Source organism: Theropithecus gelada, chromosome 3 (assembly GCF_003255815.1).
Source record: "Theropithecus gelada isolate Dixy chromosome 3, Tgel_1.0, whole genome shotgun sequence".
In the NCBI taxonomy this organism is placed as follows: Eukaryota; Metazoa; Chordata; class Mammalia; order Primates; family Cercopithecidae; genus Theropithecus; species Theropithecus gelada.
In genome coordinates, this window is record NC_037670.1 from 15,795,083 (window position 1) to 15,804,689 (window position 9,607).

A 9,607-nucleotide genomic window follows, 5' to 3' on the forward strand; every position below is an offset into this window, starting at 1 on the left:
TGCCTGGGCGACAGAGCAAGACTCCGTCTCAAAAAAAAAAAAAGTCCACAGTGGCAAGCAACTGTAGTCCTAGCGACTTAGGTGGCTGAGGTGGAGGATCACTGGAGCCCAGGATTTCAAGGTTATAGTAAGCTATGATCACACCACTGCACTCCAGCCTGGGTGCCAGAGCAAGACCCTGTCTCAAATAATAAAAACTATCAGGACGACAACGGCATTAATAAAAACACAAGAAGAACCAAGACCACACATATAAAATAAGACATATTTATTAAGCTAAAGAACAAATTTTATTTTTCATTTTCCCCAAACACTAAAATAGCACATGGCATAGTAATTCAGCACACAACATAAACTGGTATATGCAATCAATAATCCCGAAAATGGTTAAGTCTCACTTTGGGAGTCTTTAAAAACTTACGCCCTTAAATGACCTTTATTAAAGTCATCAACAGACAACAAAAGAAGTCAACTGGAAAATTTTTAGGTTACAAGATACTGCAATTCCTAGAATCTGGGAAACTTTTAATGAGGGAAATAACTCGATTTGCCTCTCTGTAACTGTGTTACTTTTTTCCCCGAGCTCATTCTTGTTTAAGGTAACACTGCCAGGGTTCCGAGTTTGAGAAGGGATCTTCTAAAGGTAAACTTAATATTGCAACTTTCACCACAGGGCCTCTGTCTACATTGCATTTCAAGTGGAAGGAAAGGGGTGTGAGAAGTGAGATCGAATGTTGCTGCAGACCAAAATCATTCTACAAAATGTAGAAATGATAACAGCTTACCACAAATTCAACAAGATTTAACGCCAAGTACAGCGGTGTAGACTTTACGAGTGTCCATTTCCATTGGGTGATCGACAAGCCGAAGGGACACACAGGATTTGGGACAGTAGCCCTTTAGAATGGGTGTTGAAGACAGAACTTCATGGTAAATCCGTATGTTCTAATCTGATACTTATACAGGCTATGATCATCTCCTGAAATGTTTCCCAACTCTTTATAAGTCTTTTAAAGCACAATTTAACACATGCTAAAAAATGTCCTTCCGCATCAACCGGCTTTGAATTTAAACTCAATTTATTTTAAGTCTGCCGGGTCGTACAAACTACAGCAGGAACCTAAGGGCTGCACAGTTTGCATCCAGACTTACTGCGAAAGAAATCATTCTAAGACAACTCTTAAAATTAATCTATTTGTATTGTTCTGCTTGTACCTTAACTATGGCATAATGAATTCGCTAATTCAAAAGGTTGCAGAGCCAGTAACCCCAGTGTTATCTGCAGACCATCCGAGGTGTTTTTAAGCATTTTCTTGAATTCCATCGTTTGCTTTGAAAACATGGGCTTTAAACGGTCAAGGAAAACTCGTTTTGTCTCATCATTCAGGAGCACTTCGGGACACGCGTGCAGTGTTGCAGACAGGACGGAGTGCAGGCAAGAGGGTTCCAACTCAGAGCCCAGACCCTTGGGAAGAGCACTTGGTGGGTCATCCTGAAAACTTCCCATTTCCGGCAGTTTTTGATGGCGTAGCAGTCGTGACACCCGAGGCTCTCCTTTGGGGCACTGTCCTCTGTGGCCGTCGGTGGTCCTGGCCCCTCCTCCAAGCCAGTCCCGCTCCAGAGCTTCAACACCACTGCAGGCCACCTGAGCAAAACACTCTGTTGGAGCAGGGAGCAAACCCACGGCTGTGCTCCGAGTGGCTGCTGAGGCTGGATTTCTTCTTACTGATTCTTTCACGTATGGAAGCACTGGGCCACCACTGTGAAGCCAGAGGCCAGCCCCGCTCGGATCCTTTCTCATTTCCAGTGATAATGCCTCACTCTGTGAATTTCCATCAACCACAGGCTTATTCATCCAGGAGGGTGCATCTGCAGGCCAAAGGCCCTCCGTCGGCATTCTTTTCTTAAGGCTGTATGACAGTTTGTTCGAGTCACCTCCTCCGGCCTGCTGCACTTGTGCCAGGCAGGTGCCGAGGGACCCCCTTCTGTCCCTCATGCTTCGTGTTCTTGGATGCGGTGGGCCTGAGGTCACGCCTTCGTCAGTCCGGGAGGGCCTTCAATGGATCTCAATATGAACCTAGGAAAGGGAATCAAATTTAAGTTCTAAAATGAAGACATATGGGTCTTTTTTTTTTTTTTTTTTTTTTGAGACGGAGTCTCGCTCTGTCACCCAGGCTGGAGTGCAGTGGTGCGATCTCGGCTCACTGCAACCACCACCTTCCAGGTTCAAGCGATTCTCTCGCCTCAGCCTCCCAAGTAGCTGCGATTATAGGCGCTTGCCACCACACCCAGCTGATTTTTGTATTTTTAGTAGAGACGGGGTTTCGCCATGTTGGTCAGGCTGGTCTCTTAACTCCTGACCTCAGGTGATCCGCCTGCCTCGGCCTCCCAAAGTGCTGGGATTACAGGCGTGAGCCACCACGCCCGGCCGACATATGGGTCTTAAGAGCATCTACACCCACCAAATATTTCCTAACAAACACTAAGATCTTTAGGACAGTCTCCATAGGGTTTCACCATATTGGTAAAGCTGGTTTTGAACTCCTGACCTCAAGTGATCCACCCGCCTCAGCATCCCAAAGTGCTGGGATTATAGGTGTGAGCCACCACGCCCGGCCATATTTATGGTTTTTGGTTTTTTTTTGAGACAGAGTCTTGCTCTGTCGCCCACGCTGGGTGACAGGCGCGTGCCACCACGCCCGCTAGTTTTTTGTATTTTTAGTAGAGATGAGGTTTCACCAAGTTAGCTGGGATGGTCTTGATCTCCTGACCTCATGATCCACCCGCCTCGGCCTCCCAAAGTACTGAGATGACAGGAGTGAGCCACCACGCCCGGCCTGGTAGAGAACATTTTGTGGGCTTAGTTCCCCACCCTCAAATTAGCAAATAATAGAGTTTTTCTTTTTTTTTTTTTTTTGAGACCGTGTTTCGCTCTTGTTGCCTAGGCTGGAGTGCAACGGCACGATCTCGGCTCACTGCAACCTCCACCTCTCGGGTTTGGGTGATTCTCCTGCCTTAGCTTTCCGAGTAGCTGGGATTACAGGTGCCTGCTACCACACCCAGGTAATTTGGTTTTTGTATTTTTAGTAGAGATGACATTTCACCATGTTGGCCAAGTGAAATTAGCTGGGTATGGTGGTAGGCGTTTGTAATCCCAGCTACTCAGGAGGCTGAGGTGGGAAAATCGCTTGAACCCAGGAGGTGGAAGTTGCAGTGAGCTGAGATCATGCCACTGCACTCCAGCCTGGGCAAGATAACGAGACTCCATCTCAGGGAAAAAAAAAAAAAAAATTGCAAAAAGGCTTTGAAATGAACAAAAAAATTCGATGATTGGGCATGCTACCCAGTGCATCCTTCGGGTTATGTAATTTTATCGGGACCAGCACCTTCATTGTCTCTGAGTTGCTTTACAACTCTGTCATTTGCCAAAAACCTTAAGAGTAAGGCAAACAAGTTCCTGTCCAAAGAAAACAATCTGATTAGTTTCATTAGACTAATGAGTCTCATGGAATGTACTGATCACTGCCCTATGGATACTGGCCAGCTTTACATCTATCTGTAAATTCACTTTTGAGTGTTCCCTGAATTTTCCTTTAAACTGGTTATAACATCATATTAGTTTCCTTATTAAGTGACAAATTAAATCTAATTTTGACACATGATGTGTTCACTTAAAAATCACTCCCACCCTCAGCCAGGCGTGGTGGCTCACACCTGTAAATTCAGCAGCTATAGTCCCAGATTCTCAGGAGGCTGATGTGGGAAGATCGCTTAAGCCTGGGAGGCAGAGGTTGCAGTGAGCTGAGATCGAGTCACTGCCCTCTGACCTGGGCGATGGAGTCAGACCCTGTCTCAAAAAAAAAAAAAAAAATTAAAATTAAAAAGCAGCAACACTGAAAGGATCAGCTACAGCTGAAAGTGGCTGATGGGGATGGAGAAATGCAGGTAGGAAACTGCTGTTTCTCTAATCTTATGGAACTAAGAGACTCTTGATGCTACATGGATGTATAATTGCATTAAGATTTGTTGTAAATTTTGGCCAGGCACAGTGGCTCATGCCTGTAATCCCAGCACTTTGGGAGGCCAAGACGGGTGAATCATGAGGTCAGGAGTTCGAGACGAGCCTGGTCAACATGGTGAAACCCTGTCTCTACTAAAAATACAAAACTTAGCCAGGCGCGGTAGCAGATGCCTGTAATCCCATCTACTAGGGAGGCTGAAGCAAGAGAATTGTGTGAACTCGGGAGGCGGAGGTTGCAGTGAGCCAAGATCCCACCACTGCACTCCAGCCTGGCAACAGAACAAGACTCCATCTCAAATAAAAAACAAATAAATAAAAAACACTGGGGAGAAAATGAAGGATGCAATTATTATTGGAGGCTGAAGGAGAAAGCAGGGAGAGTTTAGAGAAAGAGGCCCTGGGCCATGTCACAGGGAGCCGGTGATGGGAGCTAGCCGGGAAGCTTCAGCAAGGACAGGATGGTTGGATTTGCATTTCAGATGAATTATTCTGGCTGCACTGTGATAGACAGACTGGAGATGGTTCAGAATAGACACACCAGTTAGGAAGCTATTCCATACAGCAGGAAAAAGAAAGAAGGCTGTGATCATAAGGAGGGACAGACTGAAGTTTCATATTGTTGTTGTTTTTGAGACAAGGTCTCACTCTGCCACCCAGGCTGGAGGACAATGGCATGATCACAACTCACTGCAGCCCTGAACTTCTGGGCTCAAGCAATCCTCCTAACTCAGCCTCCTGTGTCGCTGGTACTACAGGCAGGCACCACCACACCTGGCAAATTTTTTTTAATCAGAGCAGGAACGGAAGTTTATCACAAAGCTCTAGAGCAAGAAAGGAAAGTGCAATTCGAAGAGATCCAAGTGGGTGAATTGAACAGGTTTTTGGGGTTTTTTTTGGTAGAGACAGGGTCTCCCCGTGTTGCCCAGAGTGGTCTCGAACTCCTGGCCTCTTAAGTGATCCTCCCGCGTCAGCCTCCCAAGTAGTTGGGATTACAGGTGTGTATCACCATGCCTTGCTAAAGTATTTTTAAAAAGTTGTTGACTGGCTGGGTGCAGTGGCTCAGGCCTGTAATCCCAGCACTTTGGGAGGCCGAGATGGGTGGATCACCTGAGGTCAGGAGTTCAAGACCAGCCTGAACAACATGGTAAAACCCCATCTCTACTAAAAATACAAAAATTAGCTGGGTGTGGTGGCACATGCCTGTAGTCCCTGCTACTTGGGAGGGTGAGGCAGGAGAACAGCTTGAGCCCCACAGGCAGAGGTTGCAGTGACCTGAGATCGCGCCATTGCACTCCAGCCTAGGCAACAGAGCGAGACTCTGTCTCAAACAAATAAATAAATAAAAATTTAAAAATAAGAATAAAGTTGGTGACTGATTCAATGCAGAAGGAGGCAAGAAGACTCACAGGCTTCTGACTTTCAATTCTGGGTGATGAAAGTGTCATTAACTGGAAATGGGAGCAGCAGCAGGTCCAGAGGAAAGTTAAGTGCAGACTGGGACACACAGAGTTTGACTGTGCAACTTTGGTAAGCAGTTGGAGTCATAAAAGTCCTAGCTCAAGACGGGTGTCAGAGCTGGGGACCTAGATCCAGAAGTCGCCAGCTTCTGAGAGGTAGATAAAATGATGGCCCTGGTAGAACATGTCAAGGGACAAAGACAGAAAGTGCTACAGAAGGCCAGGAACACCAAGACAGACACACCAGGTGGGGCGGGCTCACCACAGACACCAAGGAGAAAGACCCCAAGCATATCAGGAAAATTCAGTGTCCCAGAAGAAGCCAGCTGAGTTGAATGTCTCAAACAAAACAGAGTGGTCACATCTGCTTCTTGCACAAAATAATTAGCTATAGAAACTCTGAAAAACTTTACACAATCTTCTAGTCCAGAGTTGTTAAAATGGGGTAATGCCACCAACAACTTCTTTTTTTTTTTTTTAAAGAGATGGAGTCTTGCTCTGTCACCCAGACTGGAGTGCGGTGGCAGGATCACAGCTTACTGCAACCTCCGCCTCCCAGGTTCAACAATTCTCCTGCCTCAGCCTCCCGAGTAGCTGGGACTACAGGTGCACACTGCCACATCTGGCTAATTTTTTGTATTTTGGTAGAGATGGGGTTCCACTAGTTGCCCAGGCTGGTCTCAAACTCCTAAGCTCAGGCAATCCACCTGCCTCGGCCTCCCAAAGTGCTAGGATTACAGGCGTGAGCCACCGCGCCCGGCCTGGTTGGTTAGTTAGTTAGTTATTTTGAAACGGAGTTTCACTTTGTTGCCCAGGCTGGAGTGCAATGGCACGATCTCGACTCCCCGCAACCTCCACCTTCTGGGTTCAATTGATTCTCCTGCTTCAGCGTCCTTCGTAGCTGGGATTACAGGCATGCGCCACCACGGCTGGCTAATTTTGTATTTTTAGTAGAAACGGGGTTTCTCCATGTTGATCAGCCTGGTCTCAAACTCCTGACCTCAGGTGATCCGCCCACCTTGGCCTCCCAAAGTGGTGGGATTACAGGCGTGAGCCACTGTGCCCGGCCAGGGTTTTTATTTTTTGAGACAGAGTCTCACTCTGTCACCCAGGCTGGACCGTAGTGGTGCAATCTCAGCTCACTGCAACCTCCGCCTCCTGAGTTCAAGCGATTCTCCTGTGTCAGCCTCCCAAGTTGTTGGGATTACAGGCACCCACACCACCGTGTGCAACTAATTTTTTTTTTTTTTTTTTTTTTTTCAGATGGAGTCTCACTCTTGTTGCCCAGGCTGGAGTGCAATGGTGCAATCTAGGTTCACTGCATCCTCCGCCTCCTGGGTTCAAGCGATTCTCCTGCCTCAACCTCCTGAGTAGCTGGGATTACAAGCACCCACCACCATGCCTGGCTAATTTTAATTTTTGTATTTTTAGTAGAGATGGGGTTTTGCCATGTTGGCCAGCCTGGTCTTGACTTCCTGACCTCAGGTGATCTGCCTGCCTCAGCCTCTCAAAGTGTTGGGACTACAGGTATGAGCCACAGCACCCAGCCTAGCCATTGTTAATATGGGAGAAAATATTAGAACGTCTTGGTCTATTTCATTCTTCTTTCTTCTCCCTTTTAACATTTTCTATGTTTTATAATATGTGCCATATTCTGAGCGAGCAAAATATATACTTTATGAATACTTATATATATCTTGTGGGACATGCTCAAAAATTTTTACTGATAGAATTGTGACCATTATTCTATGTAATTCATTAAAATATATTTGAACCAGGCCAGGTGCAGTGGCTCACACCTGTAATCCCAAAACTTTGGGAGGCACAGACAGAAGGATGGCTTGAGCCCAGGGGTTTGAGACCAGCCTGGGCAACACAGCAAGACCCTGTCTCTACAAAAAAAATTTAAAAGAGTGGCTGGGAGCAGTGGCTCACACCTGTAATCCCAGCATTTTGGGAGGCCAAGACGGGTGGATCACTTGAGGACAGGAGTTTGAGATCAGCCTGGCCAACACGGTGAAACCCCGTCTCTACTAAAAATACAAAAATTAACAGGCATGGTGGTGTGTGCCTGTGGTCCCAGCTACTCGGGAGGGTGAGGTAGGAGAATCGTTTGAACCCAGGAGGTGGAGGTTACAGTGAGCCAAGATAGCACCACTGCACTCCAGCCTGGGCGACAGAGCAATATTCTGTCTCAAAAAAAAAAAAAAAATTAAAAGTATTAACTGGGTGTGGTGGTGCACACCTGTAGTCCCCGTCACTTGAGAGGCTGAGGTGGGGAAGGACTGCTTGAGCCTGGGAGCTCAAGGCTGCAGTAAGCTGTGATCATACCACTATACTCCAGCCTACGCAATAGAGCAAGACTGAGACTCGAAAAAGAAAAGAAAATGCTGTATATATATGAGCCATATAAAAGACTACAGGCCAGGCACGGTGGCTCACACCTGTAATCCCAATACTTTGGGAGGCCAAGGCGGGCAGATCTCTTGAGGTCAGGAGTTTGAAACCAGCCTGGCCAACACAGTGAAACCCCATCTCTACTAAAAATACAAAAATTAGCTGGGTATGGTTTCATGTGCCTATAATCCCAGCTATTAGTCAGTCAGGAGGCTGAGACACGAGAATCACTTGAACCCAGGAAGCAGAGGCTGCCGTGAGCCAAGATGGCACCATTGCCTGAGAGACAGAGCAAGACTTCGTCTCAAAAAAAAGAAAGAAAGAAAGATGCTACAGTGCAATGGCACAATCATGGCTCACTGCAGCCTCAACTTCCTCAAGCTTGGGACCCATCACCTCACCTTAGCCTCCCAAGTAGCTGGAACCACAGGTGTGTGCCACCACACCCAGCTAATTTTTTGTATTTTTTGTAGAGACAATGTTTTGCCATGTCCCAGGCTGGTCTTGAACTCCTGGGCTCAAGCGATCCACCCACCTCAGCCTCCCAAAGTGCTGGAATTACAGGCGTGAGCCACCATCCCTGGCCGTATTCTTTCAAATCTTACATTTATTTTGCTGGTGAAAATGTGCTAAGAATGAACATTCTCCTTAAATGGAAGAATTCCTAAATATATTTCAATATATATTGAAATAGGTATTTTAATTCTTTGTTTTTGAGATGGAGTCTCACTCGGTCTCGCCCAGGCTGAAATGCAGTGGCGCAATCTCGGCTCACTGCAGCCTCTGCTCCCCGCGCTCAAGTGACTCTCCTGTTTCAGCCTCTCAAGTAGCTGAGACTACAGGTGTATGCCACCATGGCCCTGCTGGTTTAAGCTGTGTCTTCTCCCCTTTGGGACTAGCCTTGCCAGCCCATTAATTTTGTATTTTGAGTAGAGATGGGGTTTCACCACGCTGGCCAAGCCGGTCTCTAACTCCTCACCTCAGATGATCCGCCCGCCTCAGCCTCCCAAAGTGCTGGGATTACAGGTGGGAGCCACTGCACCCAACCAGTATTTTAATTCTCAAGAAAAACAGGTCATAGAATATGGGACAGCGCTCAGAAAAATTAGTTTCTAACCATTTTTAGTAAGTCCTTGTACAAGGATTTAGCATTATTCAGAAAGGTGAAACATTTGTAGAATTGTGTTACTTTAAATAAGGTATCATTTTTTATTTTTTTCATTTTCCTTAGCAAACTAACGCAGTATAAGGTACCGTTAATAATCACTTATTTTATAACTCAGAAACATGAAAAAAATCATTCATTTAATAAGGTAATCATGTATTCAATCATGATAGAATAAACTGTGCCCTGAAGTTCTTCTAGTACTTTAGTATTCAGTAATAAACTAATTCTCTTATCAAAAAGATTTCAGGCCGGGCGTGGTGGCTCAAGCCTGTAATCCCAGCACTTTGGGAGGCCGAGACGGGTGGATCACGAGTTCAGGAGATCGAGACCATCCTGGCTAACCCGGTGAAACCCCGTCTCTACTAAAAAGTACCAAAAAAACTAGCCGGGCGAGGTGGCGGGCGCCTGTAGTCCCAGCTACTCGGGAGGCTGAGGCAGGAGAATGGCGTGAACCCGGGAGGCAGAGCTTGCAGTGAGCTGAGATCCGGCCACTGCACTCCAGCCTGGGCGACAGAGCCAGACTCCGTCTCAAAAAAAAAAAAAAAAAAAAAAAAAAAAAAAAAA

The 9,607-nt window shown here is 46.4% G+C and overlaps 2 protein-coding genes across 3 annotated transcripts in view; both read right to left on the reverse strand.

Annotated features, from left to right (window-relative positions):
- Positions 1-251: 251 nt before the first annotated feature.
- Positions 252-9,607, reverse strand: part of FAM220A (family with sequence similarity 220 member A) — a 19,233-nt gene continuing 9,877 nt past the window's right edge. For both annotated transcript variants that reach the window (XM_025378392.1, XM_025378393.1), the window contains exon 2: positions 252-2,077. In XM_025378392.1, the coding sequence (XP_025234177.1) occupies positions 1,217-1,996 (780 nt within the window). In that variant the 5' untranslated portion in view covers positions 1,997-2,077 and the 3' untranslated portion in view covers positions 252-1,216. The remainder of the gene's footprint in view (positions 2,078-9,607) is intronic.
- Positions 1,464-9,607, reverse strand: part of LOC112620663 — a 37,748-nt gene continuing 29,604 nt past the window's right edge. The window contains exon 3 of the mRNA XM_025379415.1: positions 1,464-2,077. Coding sequence (XP_025235200.1) covers positions 2,057-2,077 — 21 coding nt within the window. The 3' untranslated portion in view covers positions 1,464-2,056. The remainder of the gene's footprint in view (positions 2,078-9,607) is intronic.